This window comes from Lytechinus variegatus, chromosome 14 (assembly GCF_018143015.1).
Source record: "Lytechinus variegatus isolate NC3 chromosome 14, Lvar_3.0, whole genome shotgun sequence".
NCBI classification, from domain to species: domain Eukaryota; kingdom Metazoa; phylum Echinodermata; class Echinoidea; order Temnopleuroida; family Toxopneustidae; genus Lytechinus; species Lytechinus variegatus.
The window spans coordinates 18806322-18832696 of record NC_054753.1 but is presented as its reverse complement, the minus strand read 5'-3'; the positions used below and the strand labels follow the sequence as shown (position 1 = coordinate 18832696).

The 26375-nt window shown below is 36.3% G+C and overlaps 1 protein-coding gene across 1 annotated transcript in view; it reads right to left on the bottom strand.

Moving 5' to 3' along the window:
* Window positions 1-15074: 15074 nt before the first annotated feature.
* LOC121427389 (pleckstrin homology domain-containing family M member 2-like) overlaps window positions 15075-26375 on the bottom strand; it is a 37641-nt gene continuing 26340 nt past the window's right edge. The window contains exons 13-18 of the mRNA XM_041623756.1: window positions 25619-25748; window positions 24124-24371; window positions 23001-23163; window positions 20581-20772; window positions 19636-19746; window positions 15075-19084 (exon numbers count right to left, since the gene is read on the bottom strand). Coding sequence (XP_041479690.1) covers window positions 18950-19084; window positions 19636-19746; window positions 20581-20772; window positions 23001-23163; window positions 24124-24371; window positions 25619-25748 — 979 coding nt within the window. The 3' untranslated portion in view covers window positions 15075-18949. The remainder of the gene's footprint in view (window positions 19085-19635; window positions 19747-20580; window positions 20773-23000; window positions 23164-24123; window positions 24372-25618; window positions 25749-26375) is intronic.

Sequence of the window (26375 nt, the reverse complement as noted above, 5' to 3'; positions counted from 1 at the left end):
TGTCAAAATATTAAACAATTCGTTTTTGTCTTTTGGGGGCTATGATAATTTTTCCGCAACCATGCTGGTAACTGACATTACACTTAATTTGCCATAGAGATAACACATGGAAGTCAAATGTGTGGAATCATTGCATTGTATCTTCTGTGCAGGGCTTCACATGAAAGTGAGCTTGATGTGGAAGTATACCCGAGTTTCTAGGAACATTTCAATGAAAAAACTTTTTCTTAATTCCTTTCTTTGATTTGAACATTTTTATCATTACTTGTCGGTAACTGACAATACACATTAACATTTACCAGTGCTATATGATTTTCAAAGGCATAATTTTCTTGGTACTTATATGTAAGGCTTTTTAAAATCATAAAAGTAATACTTCACATTTTTAATTATCAAAAGATAAGAAATGTATGTTTTACTTACTCGGGGGGGGGGGGTCATAGCAGCTACAGGTTTTCCTATAGTTATTTAATATTGCATTGACTTTACACATGGATTTTTCTGACTATACACCCATAATTATAGATTCATTAGTTTTATATTGACTTTTGAAACCTTTTCCTTCTCCAACCTCCCCCTTCCCTCAAAAAAGGTAAAATGAATATTGGTCTCCTCCCCTAGGCTACACGTACCCCTCCCCCGAATATCATGCAGCCATGTAGTTTCAATGATTTTTATTCTGGTCAGTGCAAGCAATGCTTGTTCATATCTGTTGGAATTCTATTCTCTTCATAATTTGTTTAATCATTTTCTTTGCTTTTTTTTTAAGCTGTCAACAAAAAATAAACTCCACCTTCTAAACCGAAACTGAACTATTTGTAAATTAGAAAAAAAAAAACAGTTTTAGTAGATCCAAGCAACATTGATCAGAACTGTCAAATTTCACTTTTCATCTATACTTGTAAACCCAAAACAAAAATTGTATCACACATCCACACTAATAACAGGCATAAAAACCAGGAATTTACTTTTAGCAAGGCAATGCTCGAAAGAATCCTAGAAACTAAAAAAGGGACACTGGAAATCCCCTTCATCACAATGTTAAGCTTAAAAACTGTTGCAGATTTAGGCAATAGGTTGGGAAAGGTACCCACTACCCCCCCCCCCCCCCCGAAAAATAACAAAAAATTGTCTGATACAAAACAATTAGGTACTTGGTAAGTGCATGTACAAAACAATTTCATTGTAATTTTTTTTGTGCACGATGGGAATGCAACTTCCTTCATAATTTCATATAGTATTCCTTGTGAACTATACCTTCTAAAAGTCAATAGCAAGCTCCTTCTGGTGTGACTTTTAAAGTGAAAGACTTAAATAACAAGTATACAATATTTCTTCACCATAAAATTGACCACATATTTGCATTTCAATATTGGTAACCAACGTTTTATCATGGTAACTGACATTACATATCGGTAACTGACATTACATTTTCCACTTGGTAACTGACATTACATATATTTAATGGTACCCTATGGCTTCATTGTTAATTGGTAATCTTTAATTTTGGTGTAGAAGGGAGGGGTGTTACCTAGAGAGGAAATCTACCAAGTTTCATATAATATATCCTCTTTTCCAGGAAATGAGAAAAAAAGTTCATGTTTTCGGTAACTGACATTACATACCATATCACCCTGATCAAACCTGTTCTTTAAATATCTGTCAAAACAAAATATGTATCAATATACTATTTTCAACACTAATTTGTATCCATACTTTGGCAGCCATTTTGAAATAAAAAATGGCTGCCAGAGTCGGAAAAAAATTTTGTCTCAGAAACTTCAGGTCTTGTATTATTAAAAAAATAAAGCATTTGACATGAATATCAACTTGATTTTTTTGCCTCTGTGTCCATCTGTGGTGAAAATGCCCAGTAAGCGAAATCATACTTTCCCTCCTACACCCTAATAAAGCTCCAATTGTTCCAATTTTTGGTATAAAATCTCTTTTTGATGTTCCTAGCAATGAATTTTACACACATTATTGAATTTTTAATGACATGTGTGTCGTTAACCATACATGGACAAAATGTAACGTGAGTAACCGTAACGTGAGTAACCACATTATCTGCACCCCAAGTAAAAACCATGTGTTCTTTATTTTTTTAATTATATACAAAGTTTGTCTCCCTAATATACTTCTTTGAAATGGATATGATCAACTTTCATAAAAGCCTTGCATGAGGAGACTTTTCACTTATGTCGACTTTTCATTTAATGCATGTCCAAATCATGTAACGTGAGTAACCGACACATTCCAAAGATTTGCCAGGAGCATAATAAAATTTCCCAAGTTTTGTTTTTATACAAAGGATAGTCAGACTGTGTACTTTGTTGTGATAAGAAGATGTTTAGTTCCTATCAATAATAATGGAGTTACAGGTCCAAGTATGAGTCAAGGTGTCTCCAAATGTAACGTGAGTAACCGTGGAATAGCCCATATGGTTATTTGGGTACAGAGTGACGTGGAAACTAAGATTAAAGGCACGTACTAACGTTTACACACGGTTTTATTTAAAAAAGATACTGAACTTTGATTCATTTTGTATTTAATGTTGTTTATATGGAAAAAAAATCATATTTCCTTTTTCCTGAGGAGATAAAAATAACACAAGTTAGTGTATGGAATGAAATAAAGATAGCGTTTCCAGACATTTCATATTCCACTTTTTGAAGCCCCAAATTATTTTCATCCTCACTTTATTTAAAAAAAAAATTTATAATTTTTTTTTGGGGGGAGGGTTCATTTTCATAACATCTCACAGACACAGGTAACAAGTATTGACCTTGCAGGTCTGATAAGGTCAAATCAACCTGCGATTTTACGGTGAGAGTTGTTTTTGGTGTGAAGCTAACATTATTCATTATTCCCACAACATTTGTTTAACCTTTCACTGAAGAAATACACCCCTCTACTGTTTCTTTCCTGATTCATACACGAATGACCCTCTGTAGTTCTCGCAATATAAATAACATCAGTGCTTTTACCCTTCAGTTTCATGGTTTTCCGTGGAAAAAGTATAATACTTGACCTTTTTTCTCACCGCACGCACGTACACCCAATTTGCTTCTTGGTAACAAACAGGTACTTATCTCATCCCAATTGTTTTCAAGATTGAGCGTCCTTCCCCTTTTCCAATTTGAAAACGTCACATGCACAGAAAGGGCAGTGCACTGATCACACTCTTTGAAATGGTTACATGCACTTACATCTTAAACTGTCAGTCATAATAATGGCTTGTAATATGGCATTACTTCATGTAAATTGCACATATCCACCACATTAGGAGCTCAAGTCGCTCCTGTATTACCCCACTATTAAAGCTAATATATTGATAATCAAACAAAAAACCTATAAAAAAACATATTTATAGTATATAGGCCTACATGTAAACTACACACAAAAGATTTTGACTTATACTTCCCATCTATAAATCAACTTAGCAAAGAAATGGATTTGGGCTTTCATGTATGTGTACACAATTCATTTCTTTAATACGAATATTAATCTGATTCTTTGAGTACAAGTTGATAGAAACTGTCATCTATTTGTGTTATAATATGCATCAAATAGAATTCTCCTCCAACACAACACTGTACACTCTTTTCAACAAGAACATAAACACAAGCACCTGTAAGCCCCTCCCCCCTAATAAAAATGAAAAGAATCCCTGAACAAAACATAGGTCAGCAGTTAATCCCCATCGGAAAACAACAGGGAAAATAAAACTTCCATAGAATAATAAACCTGGATCAAGTTTCTTTGCCGATGGCAGTTTTAGAGCACATCTATTGTTACACAGTCATGTCTGACCTGCAAAGGAAAAGAAGTTCAAAATATAGCAACATACGGACTGAAATAAGAGCTTATATTTTGTGGTGAAAAACTTGGTTAAATATGTGGGATGCCGTCTCTATGATGAGGGATTATCAAAAGAGTAGGAATGAAAATACCACATGAAACCTGAGAGACTATCATTTGGAATTGTGCAGTCAAAAATCTCAAAATCAAATTGTGGCCTAAATATATTGAAAATTATTATGAACAAAAAATTATTTCGAAAGAACTTGATATTCTTTTGTATTTTGAAATCCAGTTAGAATGTCTAATTTAACAGATTAAAAATAAAAAAACATTGAAAAACAAACTATTTCATAAGGGTTTTAAGTTTAGAAAAGAGGAAAGAGAATGCGAAAAAAGGTCAGAAATACCAATTTATTTTCCAGAGTAAAGGTACAAGAATATAAAATGAGAAAGCTAATTCCGCACAAGTTAATGAATTGTGACTCAAATAAAAAGCTACTCCTTGAAATTCAAGGGGGAAATAATAGAAGACATAAAAAAGCCCAGAAGAGATCATTATTCTGACAACCATGCATGGTATCCAATTATAAAAGAAGATGAAGAGACCAAACTAGATGAAATAAAAGAAAAAAAGGATGAAGAATCAGCTTGAACTTTAAAGGCAGGATGAACAATGGTTATGTTTTCTATCCCTTGCAAAAGGGTGTTGTAAAATCCTACTATTATTATCATTGTTCCCAACATGTATGCCATGTACAACTGGAGAAACAAAATTATGCAAGGATGGAAAAAAGTTTAAGATGGGGGGGAGGGAGGATTCGACAAAGGGAGACGGAAAGAGAGGGGAAGAGAGGAGTCGATGGGAAGACAGAAGAGAGGAGAGGAGGGAGAGAGGCAGATACAAAATAAAGATACTTCAGGGAGAAGAGAGGATTAAGAAAGAGATGAGGAAAGACTTCGGGAATGGGAGATGGAAATAGAAAGAGCATTTAAAGAGGGGGGGGGGGTTAAAATTGGGAGCAGAAAAAGACAGGGGAGAGAAGGTAATATGTAACAGAGAGATATAGACACTATTCTCATTATACTTTCTAAAACTGGTTTACCGGTTCAGGAAACCAGTTTGGAAGATCACTTCCAAGACCTCTGCAACCGTTCTCATTACAGGTTAAACTAGTTTCCAGTATGAGTTTTAGGACAGTAGTGAGAACGGTGTCTTAGATAAGGAGAGAGGACAAAATAGAGAGATAAGGAAAGAGAAGAAATATAATGTAATTACATGTATCAATCGTTTCAAAATTACTCTAAAGACCCATAAATTGCCTTCAAGTAGTTTCCTCTCATTGTCGTGATTGTGTTTCTTTTATTCTTTGTCTTTTCCTGCTCCATCTATTTCCTTTTCTTATTTCCTTTTCTCAGCACCTTGGGCACATAATCCATGTAGATTTGGCACTTTGAAAATTCCCTATATTATTGTTAAATATGTAATAAACAGAGGGAAAATATAAATTGGGAAAGAAGGGAGTGAAAAGGATATGTAGTAAACAAAAAAGATGGAAATAAAAATGGTGGGAGAGAAAGAGAGAGCTGTAACTTAAAGTGACCTGGGGAGTGTTTCATCAACATTTTCATCCGACAAGTTGTCAGATCTGACATCTTTCCTTGATTCTGATTGGCTGAGAGGTACTGTTACTATAGTAACTGTCGGATAAAATGGGACTTGTCAGATAAAACGCCCGACAAGTCCTTTCATGAAACGCTCCCCAGGTTTCACATGCTTTATCCCGTGTTTTTTTTATTGTATCCAGGGCCTCGGAAATTGTAAAATCTGGCCTGCATCCCAATAGATAATTTATACAAGTGGAACACCTTTGGAAGTATAGCTTGCAGTATGCGATTCAATATAGAAGCAGTGCTGAATTGGAAGCAATTAAGATGAACAATTTCTCACAAAAATTTCAAATCCTAACCTTGGTTAAGATTTCAATGATGATATCCCCAACATGGTCACTTTTTTACCCTAAATCGCCTTTGACCTTAATCATGTAATCTTAAACTCTTGCACAGCAATCAGTGATACTTGTCCACCTTGATATTCAAGCTCAATGAACTAGATCCATATACTTTCAAAGTTATGATGACATTTCAAAGACTTAACTTGGGTTAAGATTTCAATGTTGATATCCATGCAAATCATGGACAAAGTTCATTGATCGTAAATGACCTTGCCCTTGGTCATGTGACCTAAAACTTGATCAAACTGATAAGTGTGACATGATTACCTTCTGTGGCCAAGTTTCATAAAATAGGCCAGTATACTCTTTAGATAATGACATTCAAATAAACTTTACCTTGTTTCTATTTTCTCTATTGATGCTGCCTCCATTGGAAAAAGCGCCACCTTTAAGCTCGCTATGCTATGTAAGCAAGCCAAAGAATTTCATTTTATTGATTTTTTTATATCTTATGTATTATGTTTTTCAACTTGTTTAAATGAAATTGTCATCAACTTTATTCTGATCATAAAATAAAGTGAGTTCAATTAGTAAAGTAGAAATATAACAGAAAAACCATCCTCTGCATGGGAATGAGTATCAATGTATTCAGTGATCCTAAAAATTAATCTTGACCTTCAAATACCCTTTGACCCTTGGTCTGGCTACCTCAAATCATTCCTCCAATTCCCTTAACTTATGTTTTATGAATTGTAACTTAGACGATTGTTCTCGATATAATACAATATACTCGAGAAAAGTCACTCTAAAAATTTGAATGTTAAATCAACATTTGAAAGGTTGCAGGAGTGACAACCTTTTCCAAATTACATCCAACCTTGTATAAAGTTGAATCCAACATTTTAAGTGTTGGGTAGAACCATTTAAAGTGGTAAATTCAGAAAATGTTGTCACTCCTCCAACCTTTCAAATGTTTAGTTAACATTTCATTTTTATGCATTAATAAAAAAGTAATGCCATATTAGTTTGCCAAAATCGTGATAATTACAAGCAAAATCATGATTAGCAGCTCTGCATTAATTGCAAACAGATTTTAAAAATACCTCCCAAGACCCACTCAACCACTTCATACACAGAAAGTGTCAGAACACATATACCTTCCTGAGAGTTCAAAATCAGAAGTGAAGGGCACGGACATGAAACAAATGGAACGTTGATGTTTGGAATTGCAAATTCTGGTGATTTGAATTTCAAATACGAATTCTACCCGACTGCCTCCGAGGTCTGGGAGGCTAAATGGGGCTGGATGATTGAAGCGAAATGAATTGCTTTTATGCTTTAGACATATCCTTCCGTGTATTGCGTATTGCTGCTTATTGCCTGGACAAAAGAATGAAGCATTCCCCATGACCTTGGACCAAAAACAAGACAACCCCCCCCCCTTCTTTTGGATCTGTGCCTGTGCAAAATGGATTTTTTTTTCCCATAAAACATAATTTTTTAAATCAAATAGAGCATAAACAGGGAAGACTGAGGAGATATGAGGCAGAAGAAGAAGATAGAGTAAAAGATTAAGGACAAGACAAACCAGAATGAAAAAGAAAAAAGATGAAGAAAAAGGAGGACGATGAGAAAAGTAAGAAGGAAAGCAGAGAGAAAAAAGAAAGATGAAGGAAGAAATTTTTTATTTCAGATCATAGTACAAATTATAATAATAATAATAGCAAGCGCTTTGTATCCTCATGCAAAAAGCGCTATATAAATCCAGCAATTATTATTATTTTTAAATTGCAATGAACTTTTATCACAAATAGTGCCGAGGGAAACACATTTTCATTATAGTTTGTAATCAATGTGACTCTGTCAGATCTGTGTAGAATTATTTAAGTTTAACACAACTTACACTGGAACTGAAATCTAATCTGTCTTTACCCCAAGACAAAAAGCAACCCCCTTATTACACGAATGGAATATGATAAAAATAACCAATGATATAATCATCAATAGCACTTAATTCCTGAGCATTATTAAATCATAAAACATCTCTCATTCTCCCACTCTTTCATTTGTCTTGTGTATAGATCTATTAGGTCTATCTTCCTCTCCTTATCCCCAATATCTCTTTCTCCCTCCCTCCAATGGTAAAGGAATAAAATAAAAAAAACAAAAAATAATAAAATAATGGCGTGTGTGTGTTTTTTAATTTTGTCAGACGTGTATCAATCAGAAATCATTATTTACGTCTGGGACCGACCTTCAACGTCACCATTTCGAACCTCTGCATCAATTTGTAACTTCCCCACAGCTTGGATTTACAGGCACACGCCACAACGCCCAGTTGCCAAAATAGGAATGTCAAGAGATGCCAAGTTAAAAAAAATGTTATGCGTGAGATTTTCATGACTCGACGTCTCTGTGCGCACGCGGCCAGTACCATAGAGTTAAATACGTGTTTAGGTTTATATAACTCTAGCTCTATGGCCAGTACTTACACTCGTACGTTGCGGCGCAACGCGTGCGCGCATGAGATATGGACTTCAAAGCTTCAAAACCATGCGATGCACGCACGCGATTCATCGTGTATCACGTACTAGCTGTGCGCTGACTGTCTCGATTCGTCTTGCGTGCCGGGCTAGATGCAAAGGCGGTCGACCAGTCGTATAATCTGGCGAATATAAATGCTACTTTTTCTCTTTTTTCTGTCGAGTCCCGATGCGTTCGAAAAATGGGTGCCATGCATGAGATCGTGAGACGGACCCTGAATGCGTGAGTCTCACGCACAATGCGTGAGACTTGGTAGCTCTGGAATGTTACCGTCTACAGAGGGAGCAATCACTAAAATTTGTCTTTGCAAAGAAGATTATTTAACCCAAAAAAATATGAGGCATTTTTCTTCAAAAATTTAGACCAGTATCCAGGAGCTGGAGATTAGGAGCTCTAGATCTCAGCTCTTATATCTACTGTATACCTGAATCACTTCAATCACATTTGTTCCCTGAACAAATATTGCATATCTATCTCTACAATGAGAAAAATGAAAGTCAGAGAAATTAAAGATTTTCCAAATTAACATTAAATGACATCACATCACATGTTACTTTATGCAGTAAGAAATTGAAAGCCATAATAAAACTTACCGCAAATCAAACGTCAGTTGCATCTGGTTCGGGTTCCACTTCTGACCACTGTCTATATGAAGGCTGAGAAATGACAGTTTATCAGAAGATTCACCAGTTATTGTTTCCTAGAGTCAGTGCGGTGTGTAAGAGCAGTAGTGGAGATGATTCTGCCTCGTGCCCGCCCAAGCCAAGGCGCTAGGCCGACGGCTGGCACTGATGTCTGATCCACCGGATGACGGCGTAAAATGCGAGCGAGATAGCGATCACGTGCTGGCGCTGGCTGCTAATAGTCGCTCATGATTGCGCAATCACGAGTTCAGCTCTCTGCACGATTTACATTTTTTAACAAGTGCTCTCTGAGCTCTCGTCTGGCCAACTCGTCTGCTCATCACATGGTCTACCTTTATTTAGTCTAATGCCATTCCATCCATCAACATTTTGTTTTTAACAACCTGGTAACAACCATCTGCGGTCCAATAACCTTAAACCATTTGGTCCAATCATTGTCATTTCGTCTCATGTTCAGTTGGTCTGTGACCATTTCGTCTGGTAACCTACCAGTTGGTCTCATATGATATGTTCATTCATTTTGCCCAATTAACACTTAGTCTAATTTGACCAAATATTTTATGGTATATGCACTTAACGGCTATTGGACCGACTGTTTATGAGACGAAGTGGTGAGTGGACGAAATGGAAATTAGACCATGTGGATATATTGACGAACTTATGGTAGACCAAAATAGTAGCGAATAGTAAACGAGTTGGCAAATGGACGAATTGGCATATTGGACCAAATGAATATAAACTGAGGCAGCCACCAGGGCACCAATCAATCAAAGCCTTGTTTGCTTATTTCTATTTCTTATCTTTATCATGTTTAAGCATCTGACAGCCTTCAATTCCCCAAAAGGAATTTCATCTCTCGTACCTCCTGATTTTTACATTATCTATCTGATCATTCTCCACAACCAACTCCATTACATCCTCCAATTGGCTCACCTGCTCTCTAGAAAGGGAGAGAGAAGGGGGGGGGGGAGGGGTAAGTTCCCCCTTCTCTCTCTTTTAGGACAGAGCCAAGTGGTGGAGTTGTGATCAAATGATTATAATAGGGGGAGAGGGGGTTGGCTGGGCTGGAGTTAGTATGGCATCCCAACAGGCTTCTAGCTGCTTGTACAACCAGACCATTTCGTAAACAGTAAAAAAATTGATAAGGTTTGGCCAATTTTTAGTTTACAGATACTAGATTGCATGGGCCAAATGTGCAGCTTTTTTACTCCACATTTTTCCTTTCAACCATTTACAGTGAATTTCAGCCCATGAAGTCTCAGCAATTACTCAGACCACATATTTTTTTACTGTAAGTGGCCTCTTTCACTACCTTCTCTTTCTTTCTTCTATCTCTGGTATATAAAAAAAAAATCAATAATGGGGGGGGGGGGGGGGGGCACTTCCATTGACCAGTGAAACCATTCATGCCCAAAAAACGTAAAAAGGATCTCTTTTTCAAGATATAAACGTAAAAAACGTAATAAGCTAGGTGTAAAACACATTAAAATAATGAAGGGTATATTTTTTTGCTAGGAAAACGGTCCAATTTGCGAGGTTACTAAAACAAAGGATGTACTTTTTGCCCCAACACTACATGTTTAGTGTCTGATTTGAGCGAGGTGTGTGGGGTGGTACTAAACCCAATGAAACTAAAGGTAAAACCGACAACTCTTGATCACGTCCTAGACATGACAATTAAGATGTACTTGTTTAAGGGGTCAATTCAGGGAATAGCTTGTCAGGGGTACCATTTTGTTTCCAATACTTGTTAAGGGTTTCACACGCCAATACGTGTTAAGGGGTGCATTTTCAGAACATGGAATATACTTGTTTAGGGTGTTTTTCTCAAACACCATGGTCACGCATGGTATCCACTCGTCAATGGAAGTGGCCCCCCCGTGTCAATAATACAACTATGCTATCCCTTCCTTAGTTCAATAAATAAATATACAGTAGAAAAGCAGGCATTTTTTGCATTAATATTCAATTCATACTTTGGTGGTTTAATTCAACTCTATAATGAGAGACACGATAAGGCATGCAATTTTCATGCAATACAATAAATTAAAATTTACAATAGAAAAAATCAGCTTGGCACTTCAACTCATATAAAGTATGTCATTTTGAGCACAATGGTTTCAGAATAAGTTTTTCATTAAAGGGGAAGTTCACCCTGACAAAAAGTTTATTGTAAACATAGAAGAAAAAAATAATAAAAAATATTGCAGGTTTGAGAGAAAAAATCCATCAAATAGTTAAAAGTTATTAGAATTTTATTCATTTGATTTGTGACATCATATGCAAGCAGCATTCCTACATATCGTATGGTAAAAAAATCAATGAAATGTCATTTTCTCAGAAAATTAAAAATGGTTTTACTGTACCGTTTTTATATCAATAGACAAATCATTTCACACCCAATCATGAACAGAAAACAAAAATAAGTCATCAGGACCCATTTAAACAATGAAATTCATGCATTTCATATTACATAACATATGGGGCAGCTGCTCGTTTACGACTTCACAAATCCATAACTTAAAATTCTTATAACTTTCTTAATCTTTAATAGATTTTCCTCAAACCAATATTAATATATATTTTTTTTCTGCTATTTTTACAAGCTTTTCTCTAGGGTGAACTTGCCCTTTAAATGACTGTGGGGTTATACATGTACCTGTCATGAGAATTATTCAACTGAAATATAATCACATATTGGTTGCCAGATATATCACCTCATTTGATGGACAGTTGCTTTATATCTAGAGGACATCTGGGGCATTTCAAACACCACTATTAAGGGTTACCAAAGAGCAAAACTACAACAAAAAAAATAATAAGAAAACTTGAAGTGTAATCTTAATACTTAGTTATCAGCAAATATTGGTGGTTTAGTTTAATTTAACACCACTTCTGATGCAGTATATCCTTTGAAAAGATGAATATATCTTCACAGATGAATATTGTGCCATACATGTAATTTCCCAATGAATATAGATGTCCATATGGTATTGACACTTTAATGCATTTGTCCCTTTGCTTTACTTATTTCATCAGAGATTGTTTAACAATACTTATAGATGATGAGTTGGTTGTAATAAAAGCAGAACAATTTGAGAAAATATTGGTGCATGATTGATCAAAGTGGAGTTTGACCAAAGAATTACAAATTTTTGAATTTATTTATATTTTGACTGTGTGATGTCACAGGCAAGCAGCTCCCCTATGTGCTGAGTGATAGTAATCACCCAAAATGCTATTTTCTCAAAAAGATTGAAAATTATTACATTTTCGTGATGGATACTTCAGAAGACTACATTTTGTACCCCCTTCCTTCAAGAAAACATTTGTGTTAATCAAATCCCCTTAAAAATTTGAAGTAATTGAATATGAATTGAATGATATATGAGGTAAAGTTCAAAAATTCACATCTCTTTTATTTTTGGTTGGTTTTCATCAAACCACCAATACTTTTCACTTATCTTTCTACTCTCTATGGCCCATATTTTGAAGTCGGGTTTAATCTGAACTCTGGTTTTAAGTTGTGGTGTAACTATGGAAAGCCAGTTGTTACATAAATCTTTAACAGTAGAGTCTCGCTTATCGTTTACAACTCAAATGATGCTCAGGTAAGGTAAATAATAACATACAGGATAAAAACATTAGTTCACTAAACTTTTGTTTGAAGCACATTGTTAAACATGCATAGAACAGTAACACATTAATAAACACATCCAATATAAAAAAAGTAAACATAAAAAAATAGACATTATTTTATAGTAATTTCATCAATGTGGTATCTGATACAAGTCAAAGGTCAAGTCCACCTCAGAAAAAAAAATTAATTTGAATCAATAGAGAAAAATTAGACAAGCACAATGCTGAAAATTTCATCAAAATCGGATGTAAAATAAAAGTTATGACATTTCAAAGTTTCGCTTATTTTCAACAAAATAGTTATATGAACAAGGTAGTTACATCCAAATGAGAGAGTCGATGATGTCACCCATTCACTATTTCTTTTGTTTTTTATTGTTTGAATTATACAATACTTCAATTTTTACAGATTTGATGATTAGGACCTCCTTGCCTGAAGCACAAAATGTTAAAATAATGGAATTTTACATGTTCGGGGAGGAATGAAACTTCATTTCACATGACAATGACGAGAAAATAAAAATATTTCATATAATAAAATACAAAAGAAATAGTGAGTGATGTCATTAGTTCCCTCATTTGCATACTGACCGAGATGTGCATATAACTGTTTTGTGAAGTGAAACGAAACTTTAAAATGTCATAACTTTCTTATTTTACATATTTTGATGAAATTTTCAGTGTTATGCTTGTTGAATTTTTCTCTGTTTATTCAAATCAAGTTTTTGTTGGGGGTGGACTTGTCCTTTAATTTCACTCAATGGCCCATATTCTGAAGTTTGGTTTAACTTCAACTTTGAATTTAGGTGTAAATTTGTGGTTTAAGTATGGATAGCCAATCGTTACATAAACCACTAACAATAGAGATATCATATTTCAGCTCATTTGGCTCTCAAATCATTCATAATTTTCTACGAAGTTTAAACAGATGACTGTCTTCACCATCGATGAATCCGGAAAGAGCAAAGTACAAGAAACATACAACTTAATAAACATTTTGACACTTTTGGCTTGCCATATTTAAACCGCAACTTTAAACCTGAGTTGAAGTAAAACCCGATTTCAGAATACGGGCCAATGAATCTAGCCCTTCTTATAGGGTTTTCAGTGAAGCTTTTGGTCATGCACTGCTTGTTTGAAATGAGATACCCACATTTTCCGATTGAAATAATGGGAGTGAACTTATTTTATCGATCTTGACAAATTATTTGAATCTAAAAAAAATGGTTTTCAATTTAAGCTCAATAAGTACAGGAAAGGATCAAGAGTTATGTTATACCGAGGTTATTTTACCTGACTGCTAAGAAAGCACGAATGCCTGTGAGCAAGCAACCAGGGGACCAACCGCTTAAAGTCCTCTCTGAGGGACCTGGTAATGAGGATAAATGCCTTACCAAAGGGCACTAGCGCACCATTTGGGAATCGAAACCGGGTCACCAAAATCTGAGACCCCCGCTCTACCGACTGAGCTATCGCACCTCCTTAAACAGCGTTCACACATGATGTTAGACAAAACTCCACATGGTTGTCTTAAGACATTAACACATAGTGTGGACAAAGTTTACATAAACCTTAATTTTGAGGAAAGATGAGTTTTCTCTCTCTCTCTAGCAATAAATGCACAATTCACATTTGACCTTACACAGGCACATGTGAGAACATTCTATAATCGGTGAAATAACAAAAACAAAATAAATAAATTACAGTGTAATTCCAGCCTTTCATACATGTACACTAATGATTCAGGATAGACTGTAATGACTTAATATTATCCGATGATTTGTTCTTTGAATATCAGAATGAACACATATTACATTCATAAATAATCCTTGATACACCTACATGTATTAGAATGTCAAATGTTAACATTTTCCTAATTTGGGATTTGAAAAAAGGTCAAAATCTGTACAATACATATCTGCACAGATATTTTTGTATAAATTAAGCAATAGGCAAGAGTATAGTTATGCATATAAAGGAATGTAGTTACTGTGAATTTTACCAATTATATTCATTCTCCTCAGAAACTGGGAGATTTTTTTTTAAGAACACTAGTTTCACAAAATAAGGAAATTTTACACTAAATAAGGCTTACTTTGAATAAACATATCGTGAAAATATTTTATAATGTAGCAAACAATAAAAAAGTACATATATTTCTCAACTAAAACGGATATTAAATGAAGCATATCACTGGAAAATGTTTACACAAACATACATTATTAGATTACAATGGCTATTTTATTATTTGAAAGAACATCAGTGGATAAAGAATTTCTGCAAATGTTGTGACAAAGCTAACTCCTGACTTAGTTTCAACAATTATGAAATAGTCATTATGTTATTGAGTTTTGACTCTAAACTTTAATAATAATAATCCGCTCTTATATAGAGCTTAATACATCGGAACGACGTGTCTAAGCGCTTCTCAGATATATTATTACCTTGGCCATCGGATTCAATCAGTCATTCCCGCACACAGTACTGGACTAGCTAAAATGACTCTCACATCCTACCGGGTACCCATTTATCACCTGGGTTGACAGTGGCAAAGTGTGGATTAACGCATTGCCAGAGGACGCAAGACCGCGGTGAGATTCAAACACACGACCCTCTGTTTACAAGGCGAGAATCAGAACCACTACACCACGGCTCCTCCACTTTGGTAAATATACGTAGGAAGGGAGGATAAGTTAATGAACACCACCAGAAAATGCACTCCTTCATGCTGAACATTGAATGTAGAGAACAACACTTAATTGTTCGGCGAGCCCAGAGAAATAAACTTCATTGAATGTAATATATTTTATCACCTGACTTCACAATTAAATATCTAAAACATGGCAGAACTTGAATACTTAAAATAAGTTCATTTGCAGGTGGAGTTCACTTACTTTTTATTACTACTGTATACATGTACAAGGCAAGGCACCTTGCCCCACTATGCATCCTTTCAAAACAGCTTGGCCCCATACCCCATGGGTTTGTTTGTAGTAAAATGTAATCATTGGGGATGAATGCAAGCTTGCCAGTTCCCTGACAGTTTGACTTTCGACAGGCGCCAAACGAATATAACTGATTGCAGTCACGATCGGGTCAGTCTATTTCCACGCTTTTATTTCAAAACATCTTCAAAAACTGAATTTTAACAGAGCAAAGGTGGACAGAATCAATATAGCTAAAAAAAAATAACCTGTATCTTAACTTTTATATTTTTTTTCTTTTGTTAAGTTTTGATTGAGTATGCCTTGTACAGTATTCATGTATAATCTGTTCTATTCTCTCAAAATCAATTCCTTACGATGATCCAAAATAAAAGGTTGGGAATTTGATCTACCATTCATAACTCGAACGATAATATCACCATTACCTATATGGTAATAATCAATATTTGTGTCTGTACTTTAATGGCATAATTGCACAAATAAATCATACACACATTAATAAAGCAATGAAGTTGAGATTAAACAGGCTCATATTTATACTTGCAAACTACTACATGTTTGATCATGTTAAGTTTACAAATATTTACTATGAGGCAATACATGTAGCAATTTTGAGCTCACAAAGAAAAGACATTAATACTTGGAATGTGTGCAACAACAAAAAGAAAGCACTATTTCATCATAGCCATGCATGAACTATTACAATGCATGCGTTTGTGATTGAGAGGCAGAGTTCTAATATTTTACACGTTCATATGCAATTAACCACTACATGTAGAGTAAAGGATTAAGCATGTCATCATTATCAATATATTATGTATAATTTTATTTACATAATTTCAATAGAGAGTGAATTATGTCACTATTGCTAAAATATGGCAAAACCAAGTAAAGCATTCCTATATTCAGCTCAGATCAAAATGTTCAATATACATGAAGTAATGTACAAGTGATGGTCTATAACTTTTCTGAGTTTAATTTTTACATACAGGCCACATGATGAAATTTACAATGAATTAAGTCACTGATTCAATACAATGAACTCATTAATGATTTAATATTTGACACATATACAGAGTTAAAATAACATATTTTTATACATAATGCTATAAGGAGGAACTCAGTTATTACCAATGTACATGTACCCCCCCCCCTTCTTCTCTCTCTATATTTTGTATAATCCACTATGATATTGGAGCCCAGCCTATGACAGACCAATAGTCTTTACTGCCCCCCCCCCATATTCTTTGTATTTATACATATCTTATCTATTGTATATTGATTGTATGTTTTTAAAAAAAATTACGAGAATTGAAAATAAATGAAAAAAAAAACATATAAATGCAGTAAAATCAGAGAATTGTGAGTCGGTTTGAGAAATTTTTATCAAAGAATTTTTGAAAAGGGTATTTAAGTTTTGATCTTTAACCTCACATGTGAGCAAATTCTCCAATGAAGTGGCATTGATTCTATCAAATATAAAGTCAAAACAATGATTTGATTTCAGACATAATACTAATGATATAAAAGGAACTCATCTCGCATTTCCAAAGTCACCTGTAACTTAATAGGCATCTGGCAAAAAATGCTCAAAAACCTGATTTCATGTACAATTTCAATACAAAGTGTGTTTTCAGCCCAAATTTCATAAATGTACCAAGCACTTTTGTTTTGACTGGTTGAAATGAATTTAATTCATGCTGTTGCAATAATATCAGCGAGACATTTCAGTGAATAGAAACCACAAAAGATGAAATGAATATCTCACTCATTTTATATACAAAAATAACTATATGCATATGGGAGGGGTAATGAACTGTTTAGATCATGGGGTCATGAGGTCAAAGGTCAGAAAGGTCATTGTATAATGCAAATGGCTCATTATCACGATAACTTAAGAAACGTTTGACAAACAAACTTTAGATTGGCTCATCATGTACATGTATGCTTATCGAAGGGGTAATGAGCTGATTCGATATCGGGGTCATGAGGTCAAAGATCATATTTCATGTACTTATAACTGGCTTGTTTTCACAATGAGAACGGTTCGACAGACCAGCTTCAAACTTAGCTCATGTACATGTATGCATATGAGAGGGGCAAAGATCTGATTAGATCATAGGGTCATGAGGTCAAAGGTCAGAAAGGTCATTGTATAATGCAAATGGCTCATTATCATGATAACTTAAGAAACGTTTGACAAACAAACTTTAAGTTGGCTCATCATATATGCATATTGGAGAGGCAAAGATCTGATTAGATTATAGGGTCATGAGGTCAAAGTTCAGAATGGGGCATTGTATACCTGAAAATGGCTTTTTTTTTGCAATAACTTATGTTTCGACAGACCAAATGAACTTTAAACTTAGCTCATGCATGCATAAGGGATGGGCAAAGATCTGATTAGAGCTTGGGGTCATGAAGTCAGAGATTATAGAGGTCATTGCATACATGTAAATTTATCGCAATGACTGTAGAATGCTTTGCAGACCATCTACAAACTTGTGAATCATTTTTATCAGCCATCCTTGTGAGGTGGCAGAATTCTGACGAGATATAACATCAAACTTGATTCATGTACATGTATGCATGTTCAGGGACAGAGAGGTCTTGACAGGTATGGGAATACAATATGAAAGATGTCACAGTATACAAATAGCGAATAGGCATGAGTGCGATGGTGCGTGATTTCGCATGAGGAGAAAGAAAGATGCTCTATTCAACGAGTAGTCGTACAGGCAGGATCGAGGCTTGTGCAAGAGTCAACTGCGGCAGTATATCTCTGCCAAAGGATCAGTGACTTAAGTTTGGAAATCGACGTGGCAAAACCTGTCAGCGGGAGGCATCCTGACCAGAGCAGGTTGCTGGCAGAAGCAGGTTCCATCACACTTGTTATTCTATGCAATTTGTCAGAGTATCTTTAACATATATTTATCCCATTTTCCTGCATTTACACAATCAAATTGATGCCTGGTAGACTCCACCGTAATAATGTACCTCCAACTTATTTATAAAACCCCTCTCCCTTCCTCAACCCCCCATCCCCAATTTTCTCCATTTTTCCTTTGATCTTGACTTGTCATAATTATAAGTTCTTTTAAATAAGCATTACATATTTTCTTATATTCACATTTTTAACTTATTTATCTATTTAATCTTAAAAGAGTGTTAGGTTAATGATAACTCATGTCTGTTCCTACAGGTGTAACCAAATGTTTTAATCCTATTGACAGTTTATAGTTAAGTACAAATAAATATGGCATCTATGTTTCATGGCATTCGATTGCACAATAAGTCCATTACAAATTTGAACATGATCTCATTCTCAATTTCGATAATCAAATTTTACAATCCATCTACAAGATCCATGAGATCTTCACAAGATTGTTTTATACGACCTTCATGATGGTCAAGGTCAGCTCTACCACGAGTCACCCCTAACGCGCCCCCTCCCGAGGCTATCTGATCGTTGCCATGCTGACAGGATAAGTTCTTGGCAGTTGCTGCATCTCTTGGCTAATTTCTCATCCTGGACGTTCCCGATCCTCAGTTCCTTCTGCAAAGAGGGAAAATAAACTTGCCAGTTGTCATGACCTCTAAAGGAAGTCTAACAGTATCCAATAAAAAAAAAAAAAACAGTAAGACGGTGCTTAACCCCCCCCCCCCATTTCTTTTTTTTTAATTTTCAAGGCTCCACAGATTAGAATCAAGTCTCCCAAAATGAATTTTGAGAGAGTTATTGAGTTTGAACAAGCACATACTAAGCTTTTGAAATGATATATGCTTCGTCAAACTTGATCAACAAGAACTCACTCAAATACTGGATTGAATGCAGAGAAAAAAAGCGAGAGCTTCACAAAATAGGGAGAAAAGAGTATTTGAAGTTTGTGTTCACACAAGCATGAGATGTGCACACTGCATTTCAATTCAAACACTGGAGTCAAAGAAACTCTTGTTTCTTGTTTTCTTTTCAACTTTACAACTCAAATTCTTTATACAGCATAAAGACGAAGAAGTTGTCCTTCAGACAAGCTAAGTTTTGAATTTTGGCTTTTTGAAGACCAATTTAAGATTTAGACTATTAAAAGAGAAGCCTCCCGTGTTTACCTGTGTCTTGTTATGAAATGCTTGAGCTAGATGAGAAACGAAATTATCCAGCTCCTTGGAACAGTTGAAATACAACAACCATGGATTATCACACTCCATATTCTTGAAATTCTGTAACAAAAAAAATTTATGCAGGAAGCAATGTTAATGACTTGAGAAATGTTTCTGGAATTTTAAACATTTCATTACATCACAACTGGTTGTTGTTTAACATGAAACATTTAGATTGTAAACATTATGTGGTACCAACAGAATTGCTAGAGAAAAGATATTTTGTCCCAAAAAATAAGATCCTGCTACGATTCCTCTACTTGAGAGCTATTTTAAGAATAAAAAAAAAAATAAGACATGCTTATTTGTGTCTATTATCAGCATCTTTTTCCATCCAGTCTTATTACTTTCTTTATATACACCAATACCCCCAATATAATGCACTTTTACCATACAGAGGGAGCAAATTACGGGTAACTTAAAAATAGCTTAAAAAGTGATCAAAAGGAATACGTTTGTAAGGTAATTGCAACATTCGTGACTTTTTTAGGAAAAGCTGGCGTATAGCATTAGAATGAGCTACAATTTCTTTGGGGATTGGGAAAAACCACTTTGTTACACCTTAGATGCAAGTTTTGTCTACACTGTCCAGGCGCAGATCCAGGGGGGGGGGGAACAGGGGGAACGTCCACTCCCCCTTTTGAGAAGCAAAATTTTAAAAATGTAATGTAAAAATGCCATTAAAACAGAGGTGTGCCCCCTTTTTTGGAAATTGAAGACCATTTTTTTATTGCTTGTCAAATTTTATCGGGTACGATATATCCTTTATTTGTAGTTGAAAACCTTTCTTTCATTATTTAATTTTTTTGCTTGTCACATTTGTTTCCTTTGAAAAATTTGCCCTCTCCCCCCTTTTGGAAAATCCTGGATCCGCCCCTGTCACTGTCAACTCACCATTACAAGATACGAGAGCTTAGACTGGCTTCTCTCCACCCGGGAGATGGTAGTGAGGTCTGTCCTGGCAAGGGTTCTGAAGAAGTGTGTCTGGTAGTCTTCAAGGCACAGCAGGACTGAACGAGAAGTGATGACAGCACACGAGGGTTGGCAAGGATTCGGACGGGGTCCTTTCATCTGGGACATAGAATGCTGAAAAGGGACAAAGAATGATGAATAGTAAAGCATGTAATCACACTTAAAAAGATTGGTAAATGGGGTATCTCACTGGGCTTGAAACTAGTTCGCGACTACAAATTTTGCTAGTTGCAGAGACGTCTCCGCGACATCTCTGAGACGTCTCATGAAAATTACAGAGTCTCCGAGGAGTCGCAAGAAGATTAAACATGTTTAATATTTTTGGAGACTGTTTCTAGTCTCCGCGATGTCTCCATCAGTTGCTGCGACGTCTCGGAGACTAATGATATCCGCGACTGCTGAGACGTCGCCGCGATGTCTCAGAGACATCGCGAAGACCTGCTGGAGATCAAAAAAATTATAATACATTGCGGAGACGTCTCCGCGACACTTCTTCACACTGTTCACTTCAGAAACCACGTGACTGAACGCGTGCTGATATCCCTCCTCCTGCTCCAAGTCAGGTGTATGATCTTTCAAACGTTCCATCGATCCTATTTTGAAATTGTTGCTGCCACCACTCCTTCCAGCATGCCACCCAAGGCAAGTGGAAGTCGCAAGAAAAAGGAACAAGTTTTTGAAGCAGCTGTTGCTGTCGAGGAAGCTTTCGATGCCAACATGGCCAAAGAGGCCAAACAGTTTGACTGGAAACAAGAACAGCAGCAGATAATGGCCTACTTTTGTATATTGGCAGGAGGAAGTCTCGGATACGTCTCAGCGACGTCTCAGCAACCTTTCGGAGACCCTGGCAAACTACCAGCCAAGTCACCGCGACTGCCAGGAAACATCTCGGAGACGTCGCCGAGACTGCCTGAAACGTCTCGGAGACTCGCTTGCAATTAAGAAATGTCTCAAGGACGTCGCAGCGACTACTTGGAGACTTTCCCGCAACATCGCCGCGACTGTCGGGCTAGTGCTTGTCACCTGCTCTGGAGACGTCTCTGAGACAACGCAGAGACGTCTCCTTGGTGAGAGCGCAAGCCATTTTTGTCTCCGAGACGTCTCCGCGACTGCAGCGACTGATAAGTTGGAGACTGTCGCGGCGACGTCTCCGTTGGTGAGATAGGGCCTTAAATGACCATTTGCAATTGAAAAGTATTTGAACCCAAAAATGTTGAGGGGCAATGACCTCTCATTTTGCACATACTAAACCTAAAGATAAATTAAATTAGTTTCAGTAAACACTGATTTCACGAGAAAGTCTGTAAAACCAGGCTTAATTGTCACTATATCATCAAGGATCTAGATCTGGTACAGTTACATAAACTGAACTCTGTGAAATCGTGAAATCTACACTGAAAAATGTTCACACTGAAGATCACCAACGCAGATAACGTGGGACAGTGTATTATTATTGCTTAGAATGTCGGCCCGACGCTTAACCCGAATCCCGTGCTTATTTGCTAATTTCTCAGCAATTATACAATTTCTTCCAGAATCCTTTGGCACATATTTTTCATATAAATAAACAGACACTTTGGTGGTCTTTTCATTGGATTCTGAACGAACTCATTTTGAAATCTCTACAACAACTGGCATGTATCTTTAAACACTTTGGGAAATGGTCAGTAATATTTGGAGAACATTGGATGGCCTTGAGTGGGATGCGAAGAAATATTGTTCTTCAGCGAGTAACAATATTTCCAAGCATCCCAAGAAAATTGGTCATCCAATATTATTATTTAAATACCCCCACAAAGCTAAACAAAGTATTGAAGCAAAAAAATTTTTTGTAGTAACCATCATTCATGACAATCCTGTAAATCATGCATAAGCATGGTGCCCGAGTATTCTCATTTTTAAAAAATCTCTGTAATAAAGTAAACATGCGCTAGCGTATAGTGCAGGTGTATTTGAATTCTATAAATTGACGCTTCTTTACCACACCTCCTGGCAACTAATACACAATGCAATATCATTGTTATGTAACAACAGCTTTATAAACACGCGGGGCAAAATTTTCATTTCAATATTGGATGGTTTTCATAGGCATGCATGATAAAAATAAGTTTTAATATTTTGTCTCTTTGAAACAACCTTGCAAGACGTCAAAAAATATTTGCACCTCTAAAACCCTACATCTAAATATAATAATGTCAATTATACTTCAAAATCATCTAACATTACGATATTAGAAAAATGTAGTAGTTTGATGTTTCTTCCAGCCATTGCAATTCTTTGGGGGGATTAAACCAAAATTAACGATAGGCTTTCAATGATAAAGTCTGTATGAAGAAGCTTACCTGATGTGAGGCTACTTCACATAAACTTTGAAGCCAGTGGGATAGCTGGAGCTCATTATCACACGATAGCTGAAGGGACGGACTCCCATTGGTGAAGACGAGTTCAAAGCTGAAACGACGGTCGGTATGGTGGATACGACGACATCCTCCAAAAATATGAGACCTAAGCAGAGAGAAGAGGACATCAGAGGGTAAAAATAAAGAGAGTATTATGAATATGGATGAATAGCAAATCAAGATTTTGTCATCACCAGGGCAATAAGGTATGTACATTGCAACCCCCTAGATGCCATATTTGTGGGACGTACCTGAAGCGATTTGTCCACACTCTGCGTAATGAACTGAAGTCAAAATGGGGTTGCATGTATATGTTGATTATCTTATGAAATTGCCCACATAGTCTTAACATAAGGTAATAAATTGCCATCCATTATTGTCGAACACTATTTACATTTGAACATGCAGGGGTGTTCTTATCTTGGCTTCCCAAGTTACTGCGGAGGATAGAATGGGCAATTTCATCAGCAATTTTATAGAACCTGGTGGATTTATGTGCATTCAAACAAATTTACATGGATAAGATCAGAAAGCAAAATGCAAGCACAAAATCATGGTTGTATCGAGAGGCTTTTCAATGACATATCACATATCAATGAGCAACCAATCCAATATCATTCAATCTTGTACTTACTCAGGATCTAAGAACAAGGGAGGATTCTTCTGCTCCCTTCCTTGAGGTTAGACCAACTAGTCTCAGATTGAGAGGCTCAACACCTACAGCAGGCTGCAATGATCCGCTAATCCATTTCTCCATCTTTCCATCTAGCACTCACCCAAGGCCTACGATGAGGGTGAGATGTCCAGTTCCTCCGCTTCCTTTCTTGGATTTGGACCAACTAGTCTAATTTGGATCCTATAACAGGCTGCAATGAACATTTCATCCAATTCTCCATCCTTCTATCTCCTACTTACCCAAGATCTATGACAAGGTCCGGTTCCTCTGCATCCTTTCTTGGAATAAGACCAACTAGTCTAATTGGGGGCCATTAAACCCATCTCATCACCTACGACAGGCTGCAATGAAGCTTTGATCCAATTCTCCATCCTTCTATCTCCTACTTACCCAAGATCTATGACAAGGTCTGGTTCCTCCGCATCCTTCCTCTGGTACCGCTTCAGAACGTTCTGCTTCAGCTTGAAGAATGCTGCCTTCCAGTAGCTTCCGACAAAGAAGGATTCCTTGGTCTTGTAATGGAGCATGCCTTTCCTCTTGGTCGCTGGCAGGTAGAGCTGAAGATCTGCCGCCGTGTTGGAGTCAAGCAGGTCCTCCCAGTGGACCAGGCTGTAGAGGTAGACTTGGACTTCTGACATCTGAAATAAGAAAAAGATGATTGTAGGTTTTATTATCTATTAAACCAAGTAGGTGTTTCATGAATATGTTTGTAAGTTACAATGTATGAGCAACTAACGACTGGTGAGCTTTTCTTATGGCAAATGATAGACACCACATTTTCATTGGCATTGATTTAGTTCCTAAAAGAAAGGGTCACCAGTCATACTTAGAGTCATTTGTGACTTACGAAAAACTTTATGAAACACCAACCAGGCTTAGGTAAGAGACTGCATTGGAAACCAGGGAGCCATTTTGTAAATCTGTTTGTAAGTTGAGAGCATCTTTAAGAACGACTGGTGTTCCTTTCTTGTGGTAAATGGTATAATAAATTGGCGATGATTTAGCACGTAGGAAAGAATCCCCAGTCGTTCTTAGAGTCGTTCTCAACTTACGAACAGATTTACGAAAGGCCCCCAGACCCAGAATGGAATGGGAATCAATATCAACAACCACACATGTGGGGTGTTTCATAAAGCCGTCCGTTAAGTTACAATTGGCTTTACAAACGACTGGTAATACCTTCTTGGGTGCTACAATCTGTTTCTCTTTCATTTACATGTAGCACCAGAAGGTATCACCAGTCCGTGCCACCTGGCTGGGAAGCGATGGTTATTTTGCTTAATTACACAATTTCATACCAGGATAATTGGGCACATATTTGGTATTTATACATACAAAAACTTGGGTCAGTCATGCTACTGGAATCTTTTTTAAACTCATTATCATTATTTGTTTGGCATCACCTGTGCCTGGGAGGCAAAAAGCGAACTGAATCATTGTGAGCCGCAGGTCTCTCATCCAGATATAATTGACTGGGGGGAGTGGAGGTGGCCGACTACACTGGGGGTTTGCCCCGAATCTTATTCGAATAGTGCAGCGGGTTCTTAAAGTGTAAAAGTGGTGACTCTCCTTTATACAGGACTTCCATTTGACGTCCTGAGAATGAGGTACAAACCTCATTGTCAGGTTTGTATCACATCTGACATATCCGTTTTACAAAACCTACTGGGTATTAAAAACCAGGGGAGTGTTTCACCAAACAAATAGTGATTTTCACTGACAGCAGTTACAAGCTACCGAAATCCTTGGATCTGATTGGCTCAGAGCAAGTTTGTCAGTAAAAAAAAAAACTGTCAAGATGCTTTATAAAACCCTCCCCAGGAGTAGGCCATCCTTCGTCAATGTGGAGAGTCACTTTCAGGAGAATTGCCCAAGAAGAACTTACTTCCACTTTTTCTTCTCCGGCAACATACTTCTTAAGGCCGATAGCCTGGGCAGTAGCATCAGTGAGAACGCAGAGAGAATCTTCCTGTTTACCAGTTTCCATGACTCCTCTTAAACTATGCAAGAAGAATCTGTCAAAAACACAATCACAATTGGCATCATTAAATAGTGTTAACAGACATTTTGCAATCACGTATGCAATCTAATTTATTGGATGTGAGTACGAATTGTGATTTTTTCTTTAACTTCCCCATAAGCTTTCAACATTCCAATTTGACTTTTGTTGATAATTTTTCCATGTTTTATGAGTAAACTATATTTCATATTTAAATTGTGTACGAACAGTTTAATATATGAATCAATCCACAATTTTCAATATATTCATTGATTTAGAAGTTAATTTGTACTCATTCTGCCATCTTTTGCGCCTACTACTTAATGTTTTGTGACTAAATTCAAGAACTCTGAACCAATCACAGGACTGAGTTTTTGTTTATGGTACACAATTATAACATGTCATGTGAAAATGAATACATGATTACAAACTAAAACAGACTTCCACTTTCCAACTATTATTCTAAGTAACAACAAACAATTCTCTATTCCAATATCATAATTACTTACTGAGATTAATAATATCAGATTAAGCTTGATCTATTGCAATTAAAGTGATTGGTTAACATTGGTTTGACTTTTAAAAAATCTGAGCTGGAAGGTCATACTTGTCATCTGGGTCTGTGATATGTTACAAAAATGAA